At 38.9% G+C, this 23,426-nt stretch overlaps 2 protein-coding genes across 7 annotated transcripts in view; one reads left to right on the forward strand and one right to left on the reverse strand.

Moving 5' to 3' along the window:
* mim (missing-in-metastasis) overlaps nucleotides 1-23,426 on the forward strand; it is a 300,696-nt gene that overhangs the window by 101,882 nt on the left and 175,388 nt on the right. For all 6 annotated transcript variants that reach the window (XR_012452709.1, XM_074104999.1, XM_074105002.1 and 3 more), the window contains exons 2-3: nucleotides 4,340-4,401; nucleotides 14,357-14,430. Coding sequence is in view for 5 of the 6 variants with exons in the window: in XM_074104999.1 (XP_073961100.1) it covers nucleotides 4,340-4,401; nucleotides 14,357-14,430 (136 nt within the window). In the remaining variant the exon portion in view is untranslated. The remainder of the gene's footprint in view (nucleotides 1-4,339; nucleotides 4,402-14,356; nucleotides 14,431-23,426) is intronic.
* LOC141440485 (phenoloxidase-activating enzyme-like) lies at nucleotides 14,601-19,253 on the reverse strand. The gene is made up of 6 exons (XM_074105010.1): nucleotides 19,003-19,253; nucleotides 18,071-18,231; nucleotides 17,354-17,573; nucleotides 16,725-16,872; nucleotides 16,052-16,254; nucleotides 14,601-15,169 (listed from the first exon to the last, which is right to left on the reverse strand). The coding sequence occupies exons 1-6, from the start codon at nucleotides 19,184-19,186 to the stop codon at nucleotides 14,781-14,783; spliced, it is 1,305 nt and encodes a 434-aa protein (XP_073961111.1). The 5' UTR covers nucleotides 19,187-19,253; the 3' UTR covers nucleotides 14,601-14,780.

A 23,426-nucleotide genomic window follows, 5' to 3' on the forward strand; every position in this document is an offset into this window, starting at 1 on the left:
AAAACCAAAAAGTCGTTTCTGGGAAATTGCATACGTTTTTATAATAAAATTCCAAAAAATATTACAAATGAAACGGATACAAAATTCAGATCTATTGTCAAGAAGACATTAATATCTAAGGTGTATTATAAAGTTAATGATTATATCATGGACAGGGATATTTGGAAATAATTGACGACCAGATGGCCGAGTGGTTAGAGAACCTGCCTAAGAAGCTTGAGGTCCCGGGTTCGATTCCCGGCCGGGGCAGATATTTATATGAATAATACGAATGTTTGTTCTCGGGTCTTGGATGTTTAATATGTATTTAAGTATGTATTTGTCTATATAAGTATGTGTATCCGTTGCCTAGTATCCATAGTACAAGCTTTGCTTAGTTTTGGACTATAGGTCAATTGGTGTCAAGTGTCTCATGATATTTATTTATTTATTTAATTCCGATTCCCTTCAATTAGCGAACCTACTGTGTTAAAAATAAAGTTGTGTGAAATACTTGTGATGTATAGATAGCATTTAGTAATATTGTAAATCTGTTTAAAAAAATCAGATTCTTCAGATCGGATTCTTCTCAACAGAGGTTTTTCCGAACCGGTGGTAGATTTTTTTTGACATTCATAAGTGCTTATTATAGCCTAAATTGAATAAAGATATTTTGACTTTGACTTTGATTGTATGGATGTTGGATGTGTCCGTTTAGTTACAAAAAATATTAAGGAAAATTCGTACAACTCAGGGTACAATCGTAGATAGAAATGTCCATTTATGTAAATCTGATGACAATGCAATAATCTGGAAGTGACATCCTGGTGGTCCAGGCAGGATTGTCTCTGCAGGACGGAACTCCTCAGCGGTTTATGGCATCGATATGAAAATTGGTACGGAATACATTTGGATGACAATGACAACGCACGGACGTAGATAACAAAAAGTAAGTCTGCAAAAAGCTTGTATGAAAAATGCAATTTTGCATAAAAAACTTTTCATTTTAACGTTTGACATTAAATAGTAAAGTTCCATATTAATGTCATTGATATGAAAATGTCACTCATTTAATGCAATAATGCAGCCATTCTCAAAGTGCAGTTTTGCAGGTGGTAGGACCTTGTGCAATAGATTCCGTGTAATTCATTTCCGCCGTATGATCCGTTAGGTACGGTCAACTGCAAAAATATTGTAACATTATTCACATCATTTCGAACCGCTCAACTGCATGTCTCTCGCTCGCACACTCGTCGTTACACTGCGTATCATAACGGCTCAGCCTCGAATATGCGCGACCAGTAGCGAGGCGAATTTTTTCGGGTAGGTACCGTGGCCGAAGAGTGACAAACGGAACCCTAATATATATAATGCGCTCGGTATCTCAAGAACCATAATAGATAGATAGCTGAAATTTATGAATTAACAAATAAATTAAAATAAAATTTGACTATCTTTTACAAAACAGGTACGGTTTTTACAGAACCCTGCAAAACTGTTTTCACAGTTGGTTTGCAGGATACAGATTTATCTTTTTTAAATATTCGACGTGTTCTGTTCATTGAAGTGAACTGTATGTACAGTAAAGTGCAAAAATATGTACTTATCTATACGAACCACTCAAAAATATATTACCACGGACTTATTACGTCGGCATAAGAGTCCGTGGTAAGTATTTTTGATTCGTTGGAGAAGTGTTTATTTTTCAATCGACTGTACTTTGCCAGTATCTTTAAACCCGTGACCAAATAATGTTATAATAATCACCACGACAAATGTAATGTAAGTAACTGTGCGGTCGGAACTCGTTTTTTTGTTTTCCGTTTACACTGAAATTAGGCAACTTCCGTACTTGCTTTTCTCATATTTTGTTAAAGGTTAATAGACTTAAAAAGAAAAGCCATCTTCATACATGGACTCACTAACTTACGTGTGGGTGCTTTGATTATAATCTAAGAAAAGGGGTTTGGGGCCTCAAGTCTCGAAGTTTTACGTAATTTTGGGGGAAATTATATTGATTGTTCCATGAGCTTTTCGGTAGAAGGAAATGTAGAACGCCTGTGTCCAGCAATATTCTACCCATTACATCGTATCGTATCATACCATAACCGAGTAGCAACGGTCAGACAAAAATATATTCTTTTTATTTAAAAGTAGGAGACTATGCCCACTAGCACGTTTCAATAATACGAAATAATTTTTATTTTCTTTATTTTTGATTCCAAACTTTGGACAACTTGTTCTTATGTCCACAAATAAGCAGTGTTTTGGATTTACTGAGGTCATGATCTTGGTGACTCGACATGACAGCTCGAGTGGCTCCCATAACATAACGGCTAGTGACAGAGCAATGACCTACGTTTTGTACAGGTGGGTTAAATTATGTTTTATCTGGTGAAGTCATTAACGGCGTAGAGAGTTGATGTTAAAGAAAGGAGTGCGTGAATATTCTCTCTAAAAATAATAGCTGTGTGTGATGATGCTAGGTAGCTAGGTACAATTTGTAGTGAAATTCAGAAACTGTCAAGGAAATGTAATTAATCGGAATCAAATTCAATCTACGGCGATCCCTGTAACACTTGCAATGAAATGAAATAAAATGTATTCCAAACAGTCCATACACAATCAATAATAAATAAATAGAACAAATTACTAATTAAATTGAGTTGAATTACAAATTAAATTGAATGACATTACAAAATAAATTTAATTAAAATAAACGGATTACATTAAATTGAATTTTATTAAGTATCGTTCCAATAATAGCTCTTAGCGTGTGATGTCAAAAAGTCGATAAAGAAGCTTTACATAATCTCACAGAGGTCGTCATAGTAACTATAAACCACGCTCAGAGCATTTTGATGTTGGCGTGGTAAAGAAATGGTAAATAATCCGTTCAGTTATAGGTCTTCTATTATATTCGTATTAATAGAACCGTTTAATCCCGAACCATTTGACCTTATCCGGATATCGGAACGACTGTTGACATTTCACCTGACGCCGTCACGTCACGGACATGACCCGAAATAACCGCGTAAAAATAACACCTTACTTGCGGAATATTGGAGTATCATCGTCATAACCGTAGGACGTCCACTGTTGGACATAGGCCACCCTCTTATTCGGAATACTGGAGCAAGGTAAGTATTAATTGAATAACCGAAAACCTGAAAGTAGTTCAGAATCGAGAGTAGAATAGATGACACTTTACTGTAAACTTTAAAGTTCCTGTTTTTTTTAAATACGCTACAATGCCAGATAAACAGACATTGGCGTAAAATTCATAGCACCTCTCTTTTTGCATCGGGGTTAATAATCGGCAACAATAATCGGCACACACGACAAGTTTTATTCCTTATAAGCTTTTATTATTAGCTTTGTGTGTTAAAGTTAGATACCTCTATATATTTTAATTAAGTTACATATAGTTATTATTTGGCTTACTATTATTGGCGATTATTAAAATGTGTCCTTTAAAAATTAAATCAATCTATTTGTCAACATAAGTTACATACTTAAAGCCGAGTTTAGACTTGCAAGAATAATCGTGCAAGTTGCTATATTGCGAGGCCCTAAAGCCAACGAGTTTGTATAACAGGCGCCGCAATGTAATACACTATTTTTCTTGCAAGTCTAAACTCGGTTTAAGTATGTAACTTATGTTGACAAATAGATTGATTTAATTTTTAAAGGACACATTTTAATAAAACACGTTATATATAACAATGGGGAATGGATGAAAATTTTAGGAACGCTTGAAACTTTTTTATCGATAGGAATAACCTTTCTAATTAACAGAAAAAAAATATATGATTTTTAAGTAGCATCAATTAATTTAAAAAAAATGAAAGAGTTTTCATTACCGCCAAATTACGACAGTCCGGTCGGTTACGGGTTGTTAGGTACATAGTTCAGAATAAAAAACATTAAAAAATAATTTATGTGTCTTTGAATCAATCGTTTTGACAGGTGACACTTTACCGGCTCGGATAATACCGGTATGGAAATACAGACTCTGTTTTTCATCTACACACCCATAGAAGCTCATGTCATTTTCTCTGGGCGTGTTTCTAAAGTTTTCATCCATTCCCCATTGTGCCGGTCGGAATATAAAGCCCACAATGGTTCGAGACTTTGACCATGAAGCTTGAGGTCCCGGGTTCGATACACGGCGGGGCCGATATTTGTAAGAAAAATACGAATGTTTGCTCTCGGGTGTTGAATATACAATACAATAACTCTTTATTGCACACCAACGCATAGCAAGCAGTACAGAAAAACAGGTATATATCACTTGGTGTCACATGTCCTGTGATATTTATATTTGTTTATTTAATTGTATATGTATATTTGTTCACAGAACAGCGCACCGATGTGGGAGGACTTCATATCAAAGGCGACGAAACTTCACTCCGCTTTGAAGTGAGTACTGAGGGCCTACTCCGAAGTTCGAAAATCGAAGTTCATATCGTACCCTCACTCTCGCTCTCGTATTAAATAGTATAAGTATCAGAGGGACCGAACGATACGAATTTCGATTTTCGAATTTCGTGGTAGCCCTGCTGTTTCATTATCTACTTTGCATTGTCAAGGGCGGACCTCTTGAGGGGAGGTTTGACCTTAAAGGAGGCCTAGTAAGTTATTCTTTGAGTAAAACAATAAGACGTTTTAACAATTTTTTAATAAAAAATTGAAGACAAAAAATAACAGGCCTAGTTTGACAAAATTAAAAGTAAAAGTATTATGAGAATCTCAGGTAGTAAGTTCAAGCGATTTTATTGAGAGGTGGTTCTGATTATTCGGTCTCCCTGGCCTACACTTCCCTGGAGTCGGAGAGAAGAACCCGGAGCGAAGAGGCTGGCCACAGCAGGGGGCCTGGTCCAGCTGAGTGGTCGTCGGTGCCGAGGTCAAAAGGGGCCTTAGGGCGGCAGGACGAGCAGCCTGGACAAGTGTTCCACGCCGGAACGATCAGGGTCTTGGACGAGCCAGGAAGGATGTGCAGTACTCCGGAAGTTAAGGCCGTCAGGGCTTAGTGTCAGGTTAGGGCGTAAAGGAGCCGCCTGAGCCGTGAGGGCTGTAGCCGAACGGAGCTTTGAAAGTTGTACCCGTGCAGAGCGGAGAAAGCTGTAGCCGTACGGAGCTTGTAAGCCGTACGAAGGTTGTAAGCCGTACAAAGGTTGTAAGTTGAAGCCGTACGGAGGTTTGTAAGCCGTACAAAGGTTTGTAAGCCGTACAAAGGTGTGGAAAATGAGTGTAATAAAATGCCTACTTTTATAAAATAAATAAGTAAATAATAAATAAATATTAAATACATATTATTACGTAAATAAATGAGTCAAGAGAAAACTACGGTGGCGACCTCTAGAGTTCGTCCGTCATTCTGCTCAGAGATCCCTTATTGAAGTAAGCGCCATCTAGCTTACACTGAGCTAACTAAGATGTCAGCGATCGCCTATGTGCATCGTGACAGTACGCCCGTCCCTCCAAAAGAAATTTGAGCCTCATAGCAAATTTCGATAAAAAAAAATACACTATGACATAACGCTTACATACGTCGTCTCTCATACTATGATCATACTTCTACTCACATGTCGGGTCAAACAACAACAGAGGCTTGTTGACCCTTATGTCAAAGGAATAAAATGTGTTAATGGAAGGTGGACGTTGTATGCATTCATAAAAATGTAATTATAGACATTAATTAAATCTGTGATTGAAATTACCATCCGTTCCAATCATTAGAGTTTTGAATTACAGAGGCTAAGGGCATATTTTACGTGTTACCAACCGCACGGGTTCCGTAATTCAAATTTTAAAATACTTTTTAACGAGTTGCAAGTTCTCGGGTAAAGGCTTAAGGACAGATCAATTAATATTATAATAATGAGTGGCGGACCGCGACAAATGATTATACTAGTTTAGCGTGTACCAAGTAATATGTACGCGCTATAAGATTTAAAGAAATAATAGTGCAAAAGGGTGCAGCTATTATACGTCCGCGCGGAGGCGGCGCGCTGAAATGACTCGATTCTATAAATAGAACCGTGCGTCTAAGTGATAAGGGAGTGTGATAAGAGAAAAATTAATTAAGGACGCGTGCGCATTCGACGGTGCTAAACGGAGACTGATGTGACGGCGCGCGACAGCTGATCGCCCGTCCAGATGCATTATGTAATTAGTACATTGAAAAGGAAGCAAGTGTGAAGCATATAAACAATTAATTAATCTGTGATTGGAATTACCATCCGTCCCAATCATTAGAGCTTTGAATTACAGAGGTTAAGGGCATATTTAACGTGTTACCAACCGCACGATTCCGTAATCCAAAATATTAAAATACTTTTTAACGAGTTGCAAGTTCTCGGGTAAGGGCTTAGGACAGATTAATTAATGCTATTGCGATTATAGATTGACCGCTAGAGGGCCTAACGAAGTATAGACATATTTTAAAGTGTTAAGCACGCGAGTTATCAAATTAAAAGAAGTTAATAATAAAAAGAGATGTACTATGATTCGTCTGCGCGCAGAGGCGCAGCGCTAATGAGTTATAATACTAAGTATAAATAAATAGAATTGGGCGTCTAGGTACGTAATAAGAAAGTGAGATAAGAGGTTTTAAAAATAACATGCTTGCGCGCATGAGCCGGAGTTAAACATGACTGAGTGGAAAGCGATGCGTGTGGCTGCTGTTCTAGGTGCATTTAAATGTAGGTAAACAACCTTGCTAGGCAAGTAATTAGGTTGTTTATCATTTATTTAGCTTGCGCGGTTACTACCTGCGCTTGAGGGAGCGGTAAGTAATTCCATGGCAGAGCATAGTTACGAAATACCGCAGTTAAATATAAGAGTACCCTAATCTATTTTATAAAAAGCGTTAACCTGTCTGTTCGCGATCGAAGTATAATGATCTCTAAGCAGGGAACAGACGGTCGAAAATAGAGAGCACACGCATAATATATAAGAAATAAGAGATAACTGGTTTTATTAACTCTGCGACCAGTTGATTTTTAGCAAGCACTCGAGTAGTATGATATGAATGTTGTGAGTTGTGATGGTGGTTTGTGTAGTTGTATGCCAGATGTGGTATTTCTTCGACACACAGTACCTAAATTTAACTCTCCGTATGTTACAGTGCTAAGAAAATTAAATAGTAGGACACAAGAAATAATAAGTGTTGTGTATCTCCCAGTAATGATCGAATGTAAAATTTAATTAAGAGACCGCGTTGAAGTTAAATTAATAGTAAAATTTGGGAACAAAAATAAATGTCAGTGTGTTTACCGAGATAATGATAAACTGATTTTGATGAAAGATCTAAATAGTGGTTCAGATATTTTAAAAAATATAGAAATATCGTTGCTTTTCTATAAAATTGTAGGTATTTCAAATACGTTATTTAAAAATGATTTGAATCGTTAGAATTTCAAATTCAGTGGTTGGCAGTCACTAAATTTAAAATAACTGTTTCACTTGAAGCAGCGGTGAACAATATTAGTGAAAGTATAATTGGCGTCAGTTACGGTTTAAATTTAACTTGATGAAAATTAGTAGGTAGAATTTGAATTGAACCGTTAACGTATTTGAACCTAGTTAATGCAACAATATTTAGTTAACTTTAGGGTATAGATTGAAATTGTCGTTGAGATTTGAATTTTAAAACGCCGTCCGTTTCAACTGTGGCAAGTGACAGTTGAAATTCAAATAGGCCGTTGACGAGAAAGTGGTCAAAGGTCGGCAGAGTATTTGAATTTAAAGATAACGGTAAAGCGGTTTAAAAATTAGAGTTATTAAAAGAGAAAAAAAAACTATTAAATGAACCACTTAAGGGATCTCGGTAACTGAAACACTGGTTATGCCTATTATTCGCCTCTTACGAATTCCTAGACGGGGAATGGTGTTATTCTAAGCCCCGACCACCATACAGGGGAGAAAAACAGGGTACTTACTGCGAGGTACACAAAACACACAAGATACACAAAAAATTTTGCACAATCACTGCAATTCTAGGCAAGAAAAACGTAACAATCAGAACCTCTCAAAAAAAAACCCACGGGCGCCACTGTCAAGGGCGGACCTCTTGAGGGGAGGTTTGACCTTAAAGGAGGCCTAGTAAGTTATTCTTTGAGTAAAACAATAAGACGTTTTAACAATTTTTTAATTAAAAATTGAACACAAAAAATAACAGGCCTAGTTTGACAAAATTAAAAGTAAAAGTATTATGAGAATCTCAGGTAGTAAGTTCAAGCGATTTTATTGAGAGGTGGTTCTGATTATTCGGTCTCCCTGGCCTACACTTCCCTGGAGTCGGAGAGAAGAACCCGGAGCGAAGAGGCTGGCCACAGCAGGGGGGCCTGGTCCAGCTGAGTGGTCGTCGGTGCCGAGGTCAAAAGGGGCCTTAGGGCGGCAGGACGAGCAGCCTGGACAAGTGTTCCACGCCGGAACGATCAGGGTCTTGGACGAGCCAGGAAGGATGTGCAGTACTCCGGAAGTTAAGGCCGTCAGGGCTTAGTGTCAGGTTAGGGCGTAAAGGAGCCGCCTGAGCCGTGAGAGCTGTAGCCGAACGGAGCTTTGAAAGTTGTACCCGTGCAGAGCGGAGAAAGCTGTAGCCGTACGGAGCTTGTAAGCCGTACGAAGGTTGTAAGCCGTACAAAGGTTGTAAGTTGAAGCCGTACGGAGGTTTGTAAGCCGTACAAAGGTTTGTAAGCCGTACAAAGGTGTGGAAAATGAGTGTAATAAAATGCCTACTTTTATAAAGTAAATAAGTAAATAATAAATAAAATATTAAATACATATTATTACGTAAATAAATGAGTCAAGAGAAAACTACGGTGGCGACCTCTAGAGTTCGTCCGTCATTCTGCTCAGAGATCCCTTATTGAAGTAAGCGCCATCTAGCTTACACTGAGCTAACTAAGATGTCAGCGATCGCCTATGTGCATCGTGACAGCATGTATTTATTATGCTACTAGCCTTAACCCGCGGCTTCGCCCGCATTGGAAATAGCTTATTGGCTTATTACCGTCTTAACTGAACTGTTGTATATTATGCCCATGGATACAATTTTTACAAGCTTGTATTTAACTTGCCCTGTTCGTTTGTTTATTTATTTGGGTCAAATCTTTGACCCACTTCCAGTAGTCCGATTGACTTGAAATTTGGTAAACTTATGTAAATCTGGTGACAATACAATAATTTAATAGTGACATCCTGGTAGTCCGGCCAGGATCGTCTCCACAGGACGGAACTCTTCAACAGTTAATGGCATCGACTTGAAAGGCTATACCCGTGTAAGGGAACAAAATATGCCCCTGACGTTATTAGCCAATGAATATATCCTATGTATTGGTAATAAAATGCTAGTTATTAATCTGCCAAGTTTTATCTATGTATGGATTGCATGCTGTATAATATTATATTCAAAATAATTTTTAGTTCAAGCTTGTTCTTCTGCATTTTGTTTGCTCATGTTTAATTCAGTAGTTGCGGACATCTGAGGGTTGGACACAGGGCATTCCTAGTTCGGGCACCAGTCTCCCCCACCCCCACCCAAGACTGTCAAGTACACCTAAATTGTATTCTAGTATCATAGTTTATTTCAATGTACTTGGTGGTCGAGAAAACAAATAAACTTCTTATTCTTATTCCTTATTCTATATAAAGTATCTTATGTCCCAATGCAGATCTTTGTTATCTGTAGGTACGTCAAGTTTCATGTAAATCCGCTAAGCTGTTTGCGTGATTTAGTAACAAACATCCAAACCTCCAAACATCTTCACAAATATTTACATTTATAATATTAGTAGGATCTTATCTTCTTATGTATGAAAAAATTAAACCCTATTTCCCTTAGCCACGCCGCCCACGCTATAACTTGAGAACGACTTTACCGATTTCATCAATATTTTTTTAATGTTTTCTAAGAATATGCTTTCTAGAAATAAATAAAAGGAAAACTTACAGCAAATTGTCGCACTCTTGAGACATTTCTCATTCTTTCTTTCCCCGATCCTCCGTCAGAGACATTTGGCGCCTTACGAACTGTTCTAATTGAAACGATTGCTTGTTAATCTGTACATCATCATAATCGTCATATCAGCCGTAGGACGTCCACTGTTGGACATAGGTCTCCCCCATAGACCTCCAGTTGCTTCGGTTGGCAGCGGCTTGCATCCACCGTGAACCCGCGGCTTTAACCAAGTCATCCGTCAATCTCGTTGGTGGATGTTCTACGCTGCGCTTGCCAAACAAAAATCCGCAATTTGTACTGTTACTGTTTAAAAAAAAAAACAGATTTATTTTTTGTTCAGAAAACGAAACGCCTATTATTTTTCACAGCGCAATGCTTCGTTTACGCAACTTATAAAGTATCATAGGTTCAAGGAATTAAACTGACGGCACAGTATGATACTTAATAAAAAATTGAAATTAATTTTGTAAATCATGGCTTCCAATATTTAAAGGCGATAGATAAAAAATTTCATTGTTATGTAAATTACTACGTTTTCTAAAAAAAGAGGTTGCTTAATAGACTTCATGATCACAAAAGCCTATGTGTCAATTTTGCTGGTAAACGATAATGAACGTAGAGCAGCCTGAATAAGGTTCTATATCGACTCCAGTGACGAAGACTGGTTTCGCGTAAAGGGAATCAGAGCGGTTAATTGGCGTGATGTCTAAGGAAGTATACGCTATTGTTATTTTTCGTGTTGTGCAAGTGATGGCTGAATTAGTATGTACAGATACCTCGACTGTACGAGGGCATAAATATGTATATAGCCATAGCGTCGTATACATCGACCTTATGGCTAGTGGCTTAGATGTGTATCGATATTTTTTCCTTCCGGTGCATTAGAACCTAAGCTCAAATTACTCTATTTCACAGTACAACCTAATGTCAAAAACACATATTACCATATAAATATAAATTCAAAATAATCAAATGTTGAAATACTACAGTCCCAAAAAACTCTAAAACCTTAAAACCAAAACGAACTTATCTTGATTATGTACTAATACCGAGATCACGATGCCTTGGCAACGTATACATATTTATGCCCCTAACTAACAACTAGACTATACCCGCAGCTTCGCATCCAGCAGTTGAATTGATATTCCTGTATTTTACTAAATTGACATGGAAATTAAAAAAAAAAATACATAAATGTTGCATATTTAGATATAGGGGTTTACGCTAGTTGACTCGTTTTGTACGAAGCGTGTTGAAAAATAGTATGAGCAGCGCTAACTGCACGCGTGTGGATTTTAAATGCACAGCAAAATACAATACAATACAATACAAATATTATTTATTGCACACCACAAATCAGTACAACAAAATTTATATATTACACAAAAATTCAGGGTAGACAATAGCAAGGTAGGCACCCGCATAATAAAATAAATAAATAAATTCCAAACATTCAGCGATTTAGCATGTTTAGCCATTTAAGCGCGACGGAGTAACAAACACACACACACACACACACACACACCCACACCACACACACACACACCACACACACACACACACACACACACACACACACATACCTTCTCACATATCATTATTATGAAAAAATTTAGTACATTATAGTTATATGGTGCTAAAGGTTTTTGTTTCATAATTACAGCCTTATTCATAACACAATCCTAATTGAGGTTTGATCGGTCTGTCTTAGCAGACACTGATTAAGCTTGTTAGACCCACGGTTGTCAAGAAACCGATTCATAAACGCTTGCTAGCAGATCACTGCTAGTTGTTGAGCTGCTGATAGACGGATTAGACGCGTTATGTTGGCCACCTTGACAAATCAAAGACAAAAAAATGCAACACAATAAAAAAAAAAAAAAATTGACAGCAGTGACAGAAATTACACAGGAAAAAAAATAAAAGAGAGATGTTTGTTTCCCGCCATTTCCGATCCGCATGTTTTATGTTGTGCAAAAAGCCATAATTATGTTTAATCATCCTTATTTTTTTTCATATTTATTGTTATTTATTGTTGCTAATTTAGAGGATTTTTAAATACAAATTCCTGAAAATAAATTTTCCTGTTTTCTTTTTTTAATCTGCGTAGCTCTGCCTGCCTATAAATATCTAGTACCTATGGTTTTTTGCTCTAGTCAAAGTCAGCTGTCAAACTTGTGGCGGCCATTTTGTGACTTAGCAAGAGAGATAAAGGAGGGTCTACGGTCCTCTAACTTTAGCAGGCCTTGATGACTGATTAGCGCTTAACAACGTTTATGAATCATGTTTTTTAGCATCGGCCTTCAAGGAGCCTTCAAGGAGGCTCTAACTTTTTTATGAATAAGGCTGTTTAGACTGTATAAAGTCATGCAAATATTATTTTTGATACATGCATCACATGCTAACAATATGACTCCCTAGTAGGTACTTGGTATCAAATGATTCTAGTTGACATCATTCATACATTTACTAACCCAAAGACTTATATAATCAAGAATATAATATTAAGAATAACTCTTTATTGCACACCATCACAGTAAGCAGTACAGAAAACACAAGTATATACATAGAGATTACTTTGAGAATACTTTGGTGTCAATAAGTGGCGACACAGCTCCAGTAGCAAACTGTTATCAAGGCCCTAAAAAACTCTATTTTGTGATCTACAAGCACTAGTTTGATTCGTTCTGATATTTTCCGCAGTCACGTTTGATTGAAGCTCCTCAAAAGCACCCGTAGGGGATCACTTACAAACTCTTTGATCACCTGCAGCTACTCTCTAGGGCTGGAGTGGAGGTTCGAAGCAAAAACAGGTTTATGAATACTGACGTGACGAAAGTATAACGTAACAGTTTTCCATAGTATTTTTTCGCAATAATATAATAATATATATTTATTATTATATAAAGCATGTTTTTGCTGACTCTAGGTTTTTTTTTCTTGACTGTTTTAGCCTGTGGTATTTGCATTGTATGTAATACAAACTATTAGCCGTACTAAATTTCAAGTCGATACCATTACATAATCGTTGAAAACATCCGCCATGTGGAGACGATCCTGGCCGGACCACCAGAATTTCACAAGTTCACAGCCAGTTTATTGTATTGTCCCTGGATTTATATAAGCATGCTAGATATACTCAATCGGATACTAGGAAATGATCGAAAAATGCCGTTGCTTTGCTAATTTTGAGACCACGACTTGCTACGACTTGCAAAGTTAAAAACCGCCCGTGCCGAAAATACCAAATGCCCAGAATTTATAGCTTACCTAATGCCTTGATCGCACGTATCGAGTAAACGGGCGAGACATCAGGGCTACTACGAAACTCGAAGTTCGTGTCGTGCGGACTCTCTCGCTCTCGTATTAAATATAATAGTATAAGTGTCAGAGGAACCGCACGACACGAACTTCGAGTTCCGAGTTTCGTAGTAGCCCTGTGCCCTTAGTGTAAGTTTTTGGTTACAAAATACGCCTCGATCGCGTTCGCGTTAAAGTCTCACTTTGTATGCAAACACGAACAGCGCCTCTAGCGGAACGTTTGCGATGTTCGTGTTTCCATACAAATTGAGACTTTAACGCTAACGCGATCGAGACGTATTTTGTAACCGAAAACTTACACTAAGGGTACTGCAGTGCTCTCGGCCGAGTACTCGGTGCGTATAAACATAGCGAGCGAGCGAGCGCTGAGCTGAACAGTTACCTACTCGCTTACGTGATGTGTCTCGGCCCAGAAACATTTTACTGTCTCGCCCGTTGGCTCGGTACGTGTGTTCAAGGCATAAGCGATTCTCGTTGCACCACATTACAAAATAGAAGATTACTCAAGGAAATAATTTTTTGGTGGAATGTCTTATTTTGGACATCTGGTATAGGGGGAATATAATAAATTAAATAGGTAATATATATATATATTGTAAAATATTGTGTATATTTTGAAAATGTGGTTTTATAGGAATTTTGTATTTTCGGCACGAGCGTTACAGAAATACTAAATAAAATATTGAATCAGGCGTTACTTTGCTGAGGTCCGTATCAATTAACCAAAAACATTTACTTTGCTCTCATGCAACCTTAAGCCAAGTTTAGACTTGCAAGGAAAATCGTGCAAGTTGCATTATATTAGAGCCCGTAAAGCCAACGAGTTTGTAGTGGTGTAGTGGTCAACCGAGCGCCGCAATGTAATGCAACTTGCACGGTTTTGCAGTGTGGGTTTGTGTGATTTATGTGTATTGTTATATTGTGGAGGAGCAGGAGTTTGAACACACATTTGTTGCATAAACATCAGTTATCATAAAACCGTGGGTAAGCAAAGTAATTGTTTGTAGTTCACTAAACAGTCTAGCATTGCAAAGTAAATATATGTAAGCTTGTAAAAACACATCTTATTTTAACCGACGTTGTTTACAGATCGGCGCTGACTGCGATCTCTGCTTTTCTGGACGCGTTCCAGAAGATTGCAGACGCTGCTACGAATGCACGAGGTAAGTTTAGACTTTATTTTACAAGTAAGTTCATACATTTTCACAGCTATGTTACTGAATTGAAAAATTTGTCACCTATTACTGGATCACCGATAAAAAATCATTGTCTGCATTTAGTCTACTTATTTAAGTTACAATTACTGATTTTATTAATATTAGGTTATATTTAACAACTAAATTAGTGCGTGTACAGTAGAAAAAACTGCAACTTATTCATTTAATATGGCTACAAAGTAGAATCAATTAGGTAGATGGAAAAATGGAGTTGGGTCTCGTTAACTTAAACGCCCATCGTCTTATTTTTACGGCAATCTTAAACGTAACTTTCAGTCGCAACACTGCACACACCCTTAGATCATCTCCCTCTTAATCCAATCTAAATACTTATAAACATGAGTATAAACTCCCGGAAAGTCCTTCGTACCACATCTAAGATGCCCGTAACTAACCACTCCAACCAATTCGAACGTCTCTCCGTTTTCAATCATCAAAGGTCCACCAGAATCACCTTTACAAGAGTCTTTTCCAGCCTCCCCACCCGCGCATATTTGATTCTCATTAAGACGGTTCTTGATTGGGATTTGGCAGATATTAAGAGGGACGTAAGGCAAATCGACATGTTGTTTCACGTCGGAGAATAAGGTGCCGTTGGAGCCCCATCCGGCCGCGAAGAAGCGGAGGAACTCCGGTGGTTTGACGGTAACGTCTCTCGAGGGCAGGCAGATGGGGCGAATGAAGTCTGTAAGCAAAAAGAAATATTTGATAATGGGCATTAAATTCTTTATCTGTAGTATTTTCGGCTCAGAAAAGGATTGATAGAACACCACGCATTGAAATAAGATTATCTAGTTATTCAAGTTTTTTTTAAATATGTTAAATGTCACATTAAATTATATTATACCGGATTACTCTACTTTCGTGAGTTTCCGGTGCAATATAATTCAATACTAGTGAGTCACACGGTAGTTTCATGTTAAAAATGTTAAATGTCAATCCGCTACATGGCTGCTAGAGTCTTCCGGGCGGCACAGGCACAGATTGCGCATATCGCTATGGTGACTCAAGGGAAATACCGTAAAGACGGTAATATGACGCATGGACAGCTCAATATAGAGTTGGATAAGAGGACTTTATGTTCTATTAAAATTGAAATAAATTTATCAGAAAGCTGTACTTTAATAACGCCTTCTGCAGGAGTAATCTGCTGCAGTTATAACTCTCATTGTATCCCTCTAGCGTATTGCAATGATCTCCTACGTGGCAATAAACTGCGATAGGTAATCATCATCATTATTATCATTATCATATCAGCCGTAAGACGTCCACTGTTGGACATAGGCTTCCCTTATAAAACTCTTATTGCTTCGGCTGGAAGCGATCTGCATCCACCGTGAACCCGCGGCTTTAACCAGTTCCTCTGTCCATCTTTTTGATGGACGTCCTACATTGCGCTTGCCGATCCACGTTCTCCATTTGAGAACCTTAGCCCCAATGGTCATCAACAGATGAGATGACGGAGAACACTCAGTGCTATATGACCTGCCCATTGCCACTTCAACGAGTTAATTCGCCCCGCAATGTCAGTGACGCATAAGTAATAGCTCTTCATTACTTTACTGACCAGTGTAAGGTGCATTCTTGCTCAGCTTGACGAGGCCGATATCGTTAGCGCTGCCGTTGGCACGACCCCTATACTCAGGATGTTGCAGGTGCCTTTCAATGCCGATCACGACCACTTCTAAAATCTCGAAGCCTCCGCCGTTCACTTCGACCATATCGGTTGGATACGAAGTAGTGTTGTACTCGCCGAGACGAACTCGCTTCCTGGAAAGACAGGCAAAAGTGAGACGTGATAAGTACCATTACATGGAGCTGCGTTGCTAACGAGTTACAATGTGCAAAAAAAAAACATTCAGGTATAAAGTTTAGATGCTGGTGTTGGCAACCCCAACAAAAATGTAAGAAACTATGTCAAGCTAATGGGTCCACCCTTACTCTTCTGTGTGCACCTGTGCGATGGCGCGGTGAATTTTATTTATTTAAATCCTCAGTACGCCTAAACGAGCCTCCTCACCCTGACATTGCCTGCTCAGTAGCCGGCTAACAGTTTTCACCATCATCATCATCATACCAGCCGTATGACATCCACTGTTGGACATAGGCCTCCTCCAAAGTTTTCCATTTGCTTCGGTTGAAAGCGGCCTGCATCCACCGTGAACTCAAGGCTTTAACCATGTCAGTGATGTCCCACACACTACCTGTTTCTTTACGCAGTACTTTTATTCTGTACTTACGGTTCCCCGTATCTAGTGGCTCCGACGCAGTGCGCTGCAGTAAGGACGTATCGCGAGCTGATTAGAGTTCCGCCGCAAGGGGTGAAGCGGCCTGTGTACTCCAGGAGTGCCAGCCACGGGTACTGCTCCACATTTGCTACGTCACCACCTGAAAATATTTACTATGGGTTAAATCGTAAGTTCACAAATAACATAGCTTTATCGATACTGAATTAGTTACTGTATAAGCTTGTTGCTGTTTTAAACACTTACCTAAAATTAAAAGTTAGATCCTTGCATATTCTGGATTATATCGTTTTCAAGGGTGAACGAGTTTGCTGGATTCCTGCCATATTTGATGAATGATGAGCGCGGAACAGCAGCGTAGGGTAGCCCTACCTACATCCAGTCGCGGTGTAAGGGTAGGGGGCGGTGGGGCGACCACCCAGGGCGCCGGTCTTAAAGGGGCGCCAGAAGCCTGTACCTTCTAGGGAATTCCCAAAAGTTGGGGGCGCCGTAGAAAGCGTTTGCAGTTGGCAGTTTGCGCCGCAGCAGCGCGCCACCAGCGCTAGTCTGCCTGCCCTGCTGCCTACTCAATGTATGCCACAGCCCTCAATCTCAATACCTAGAGTTATTAGAAAGTCCAGTACCAGAGATCCTGTCACCGCCGAGGGTCTCGACCCCGCAGCAGCCCGTCTCAGGCGCCGGCGCCTGCAGCGTCGACGGGCAGTTGGCGGACTCTGCGTACTCCCGCTCAGCGTCGGACACGTCGTCGCCTCTCGTCGAGGTGACGGGCGGCTTAGGATTGGGGAACTGGACGGGAGTTGGCTGCGAGATTGAATGCCAATCCGATTCTGGTGGGCAGCACACCTGGAAATTGAAGAAGCATTCCTTGAACCAGGCCCTATACTACGAAGTGCAAAATTCGAAATTCATCTCTTGCCGTCCCGCTGACGCTAATTTTATTTAATACGAGAGCGAGAGGGACGGTACGGTACGATACGATACGAACTTCCATTTTCGAATTTTGTATTAGCCCCCAAGGCGTCAGTTTGCGGAGATCCATATCAATGAACCATAAACAACGTTGCTAAGTCTATGCAATAAATGTGTGTTCATGCAGCACCTCCACCTCCATACTGGAAGAACGCACACAACCACTTTCGAACTCGTCCGGAGTTCATCCTCAAAGCAACACAACCCTTCACCATACTACCAGATGTTTTGATTCGCTAGTCTCCTGCTGAATCTAATGATTTACACGTGCAAAACCGCGGGTAAATACTATACTTTTTATAAAGATGAATTAAAAGCAAACCAAAATCTTAGATCTTTTGTGAATTTCTTTAATTAGTATCATAGTTCACCTTAGGTTTGAAGTTGTGGCTGAGGCCGCACGACGATTGTCTGAGGAATAACAAATCAGCGTCAGTCTTTCTGGGTTTCTTTTCGATATCTTTAAGCGGCTGGCACTTATCCAGTAGCGTGCACGTCCCGGCACCTCCTTGCAGAGTTCGGCATTGATTTTCTAAATTAACAAAACAGTAGATTATGTGCGACGTTCTCAAAAGTTTATATTCTGAAAGATGACTGAAGGAATAAGTTAAAAACAAAATTATTAACACTTCTTCTAGTAAAAATAACACTGTATTGTTACATTAGTTATTTGTTTGTCGCAACTTTGTGTGCGTCCTACGGGTTGTACTTTCTCAGGATAAATAACCTAACCATAAAAAAACATTTATAATACAAGTTTTTTTGCTGACTGTACTTTTTGTTGACTGTACTTGCATTTTCACCCAAATTACATTTGCATACCAAATTTCAAGTCGATGCTATTAACCGTTGAAGAGTTCCGTCCTTCGGAGACGATCCTGGCTGGACTAACCAGGATGTCACTACTAGATCATTGTATTGTCACGCGATTTATATAAGTATTCCAAATTTCAAGTCAATCTGACTACTGGAAGTTGGTCAAATTAAACTTGCAAGATTTGATTACAGACAGACAACGGGACAGGTGATTCTAAATAAAAGCTTGTAAAAATAAGATTGCATTAAATTGATTTGGTAGTTTCATAGATTATCTACAAGGTATAGTCGAAGAAACAGATTTCATGTACCAGGGTGGATCCTCAAGGAGATCATAGTGAAATTAATTATTAAAAGATTCCACCCTGGTACATGAATCGTTCGACTGTACTGTACCCCATTCCGTTATTATCATTCTGACGTTTTCTCTTGTTAACTTAAAAAAATTAAACGCTACAACTGCCAGTAATAACCTAATTATACTTACGTCCATTTACAATTCCGAAGCACATTAAGGCAAAGAAACACAAACACTGACACTTCATCTTTGGGTAATCCCGCGTACGAGGACAACGCAACGAAACACGTCTCGCCTCAAGTAACACCGGTCGTCGTATGTTAATTGACAAGCAGTAGTATTGACCGATACAGGTTTTTGTTTTTGTAGCCATTATGTTAAACTAGTATGTGCAGAAGAACAGAAGCGCTCGTTAATGTTTTTTAATTCGACTGGATGGCAAACGAACAAGTGGCTCTCCTGATGGTAAGTGTACCACCGCCCATAAACATCTGCAACACCAGGTGTGCTTTTTGCGGATGCGTTGCCAACCTAGAGGCCTAAGATGGGATACGCCAAGTGCCAGTAATTTCTCCGGCTGTCTTCGTCTGCACGCCGAAACACAACAGTGCAAGCACTGTTGCTTCACGGCAGGATTAGCAAACAAGATGGTGGTAGCAATCCGGGCGCACCTTGCACAAGGTCCAACCACCTGTGTCGTTTGTTTATGGCGTATCCTCTAAAGTACTAGCTTTTGTCCGCGGCTTCGCTCGCGTTAAATTTGGGGTATAGGTAGTGCCACCAGAGTTGAGGTCACGCACACAAGTTCATGTCATGTAATGACAGCGGGATTTTGACATTCACTCATTCATTTCATTCATGCACCTTTTATGCAATCAGTTATTTCTGTGACTGTGTGTGTATATAATCATTCACATCAACTCTCGTGGCACTATCTACAACATAGATTTACTTTCTACGATCCTTTTTTCCTGTTCTGATTGATTTTTCTCACGACTATATTGTAGGTAGGTATGTTTGCGTGCGCGCTTATCGACGGGTACCACGCTATCGCGCAAGCGCTGCGCCGCGGCGATGCAGCGCGTGCGCGCCAGCCCCAACCGCATCCTGAGCACGGTCGCTCACCGTTGGGACAGCCCAATGATAAAACATTGGCTGAGCCTACATGCACCAGTCGTTGAGAGACTTACGTCGTTTATATAGGACTTGTACTGTACTACTAACCCTTAGTCTATAAGAATGACTGTATCTACTAACAAAGCTATGGATTTAAATCTGCAATAAATAAATATTATTATTTAAATATGTATAGGTAGAGACCAGACGTCGTTGTTTTCTATTAGACAGATGGTGTAAATTTTCAAATTCAAAAATCAACCTTGTCATTAATTCATTCAAACTTTGAACCCCCGTTTCACCGCTTCTGGAGTGGAATTTTAGAAAACGTTAAAATACGTGTTTCTTTATCTCTAATTTGTTAGCCTAAAAACAAAGTTTTACGCTTGTAACTTCAAAAATTCAAACTATCATATTAGTAATCATGGGTATTTTTTAACACCGTGCATATTTTCGAAAAAAAAAACCACTTATTTGACCTTGGGGGAGGCCTATGTCCAGCAGTGGACATCTTTCGGCTGACATGATGATGAATTGACCATTATGCCAGCTATAGTGAATTTATGTATCCGTCCTTTTTTTGGAACTATCGCCTCAAGCAGAGTATCGTGGGTTCAAGCCCCGGCTCGCACCTCGTGAGTTTTTCTAAATTCATGTGCAAAATTACATTTGAAATTTACCACGAGCATTACGTTACGGCGGAGAAAAACATCGTGAGGAAACCTGCACAAACCTGCAAAGCAATTCAATGGTTTGTGTGAAGTACTAATCCGCACTTGGCCCGCGTGGGAACTACGGCCTGGAGCCCTCTCATTCTGAGAGGAGGCCTGTGCCTATCATTGGGACCTATATAGGCTGAGATGAGGATGGATGAATGATTACTTTATTATTCTAGTTTTCAGTCTTTCAATTATACAGGGTTCAAGTCTCGGTATGAAGTGAACTGACCCTTATTTCTGCAAAGTGGTTTAAAAAACTAATAGAATATTTATAATAATAATAATAAAAAAATAATAATATTTATATAATTTTTTTTTTATTTATTTGTTTATGTGACATTGGAAATATCTCTAAGTTTATTTTTAGCTTATTTGGAATAATAGCTGACCTATTTTCGATTTGTGGTTTCTTCCAAGTTTTAGTAGTAGGAATAATTACGTGAGGAAATCCAATTTATGTGTATTTTTTCCTCTCGCGGGGCATTGCTGGTTCTGTTTTCCGTTGAAATGAATGTACATTATTGTATGTTGTTTTTGGTGTACTTATGGGTATTCTGTGGTGGTTTGATCATGGGTTGAAACCCGAGCTCACACCTCTTGAGTTTTTAGGGTTCCGTACCCAAAATGTAAAAACGGAAACCCTATTACTAAGACTTCGCTGTCCGTCCGTCCGTCTGTCGCCAGGCTGTATCTTATGAACACTCATAGCTGTGCATGAATCTTAGACAGACAGTTGAAATTTTCACAGATTATGTATAACTGTGGCCGCTATAACAACAGTCTTTTTGCAGTCGGGTAATAAATATTTAATCCGATACAACAAACGTGTTTTTTTTGCTAATGTCTAATTTTGTATAGATAATGGTACGGAACCCTTCGTGCGCGAGTCCGACTCGCACTTGGCCGGTTTTTTGAATTCATCTGCGAAATTACATTTGAAAACGAAAACTTTTTCACGAACGACTTAATCACGAAAAAACTTTATCACGAATGAACTTTATCACGAAAAGACCATATCACGAAAACTATTTCACGAAAACTTTTTCACGAACGACTTTATCACGAAAACTAAATCACGAATAGACTATATCACGAATAGACTTTATCACGAAAAAACTTTATCACGAAAACTATATCACGAATAGACTTTATCACGAATAGACTTTATCACGAAAAATGTTTGAAACTTCTTCACGCTGAAACGGCTCGAGGGATTTAGATGAAATTTGGCAAAAAGTTAGTTTATAATCTGGATTAAAACATAGGATACTTTTTATTCCGATATTCCCACGGGATAGGGATAAAATTTCGAAATAACAACCGCTGGGCTTAGAGCCATGAAATTTGGTATGTAGGTAGCTGGACCTCTGGAATAACACATAGGTTATTTTTCACTCCGATGTTCCCACGGGATAGGGATAATATCTTGAAATAATAACCGCTGGGCTCAGAGTCAAGAAATTTGGTATGAAGGTAGCTGGATGTCTAGAATAACACATACGCTAGTATTTATCCGGACAATCCCACGGGATAGATTTGTAACTAATGGACCCCGTACATCTCTGTATTATTATTATTATTTTGTAATTTTTACTTTAATTGAATACTGTAGTTTTTAAGTATTTTGCGGTTTTCACAAGTTTCTTGCGGCGCCTTCTTCTTGGCAATGATGGTCTTTCTGAAAGCGCTGCTTGATTTGTACGAGCGAGCGAAGCGAGCGAGCAAGACGGTTCGGAGCAGAAGCGACTCGGATAGGTTAGGTTCAGAAGGCTAAGGCGGGAGCGAAGCGGAGCGTAGCTCCCGCCTTAGCCTTCGATGTTAGGTTTTTTTTTATAGCAGCCCGGATAATAAAGGAAATAGATACATTAGTAACAGAAAAAAGCAATTTTAATCAATAATCGCAATTTAAGTTGTCAATAACACTATTTAGTATGGATTATGTATTTAGATATTATATGTAAGTATTACATAAAGAAAACGGATGAACTAAAACAATTACCTACTTTTGCTCACCTGCAACCTTTATGATAGCTACGTTTCTCCAACTTCACACTGTAAGAACACACACAAAATCCATCTAACTCAAGCAGAGCTCATCTTCAAATTCAAATTAATTTATTTGCGAAACAGCAATTCATAGCTAAATATAGAACAAAAATTGGTCAAGTGCGAGTCGATTTTTCTAGTGTTAAAAACAATAGGCAAACATAGTGATGACAGTGCGGATTTGACGAGCGCTTTATTGAAGTTGGCTTCATTGAGGTTTGTGGTTCATAAATTTGGCACAAAAACGAATAAATTAGACAGTCGCTAATTGTACTATCGAAACTTTTATAAAACATCATTAAAAACGCAAACCTAAAAGTAGGTAAATATTCAAACGATATAGCTAGCCGCTGCTAGGCGACTCGGCCGCCGACAGACAGACAGACAGACAGCGGAGTCTCAGTAATTGGGTCCCCGTTGGCACCCCTTTAGGTACGGAACCCTAAAAAAGAAGAAGGCAATAGGAAAACTGCAATGATGTCTCAAAAACCGTTGTTTTCACTTAAAAAAAAATAGAAAAATGCGTGTTTTCGCAGGCGGATGGAAAGATCAGCAAAGTAGGTAGGCTTTACAAGTTAACGAGTAAGTCTTCGAATACGTTTTTTCTACTCGTGTAGGTACTTTAATCCGCACATTATAATTTCACAAACAAAATAACGAAGGCGCTTTTTAGGGCTGATTTAAAAGTCTATTGTCTCTGGTACTGGCTACTAATTATGCGCTAATTAACTG

The sequence above is a fragment of the Choristoneura fumiferana genome, chromosome 22 (assembly GCF_025370935.1).
Source record: "Choristoneura fumiferana chromosome 22, NRCan_CFum_1, whole genome shotgun sequence".
In the NCBI taxonomy this organism is placed as follows: Eukaryota; Metazoa; Arthropoda; class Insecta; order Lepidoptera; family Tortricidae; genus Choristoneura; species Choristoneura fumiferana.

Bases quoted from the DNA above. Each gene is read 5' to 3' on its own strand.
- LOC141440485 (XM_074105010.1), bottom strand. From the start codon at position 19,186: ATGGCTACAAAAACAAAAACCTGTATCGGTCAATACTACTGCTTGTCA. The intron at 18,232-19,002 runs GTAAGTATAATT...TTGTTAATTTAG, and splicing joins CTTCGGAATTGTAAATGGAC to AAAATCAATGCCGAACTCTG. The intron at 16,255-16,724 runs GTAAGTACAGAA...CTGTCTTTCCAG, and splicing joins GCCACTAGATACGGGGAACC to GAAGCGAGTTCGTCTCGGCG.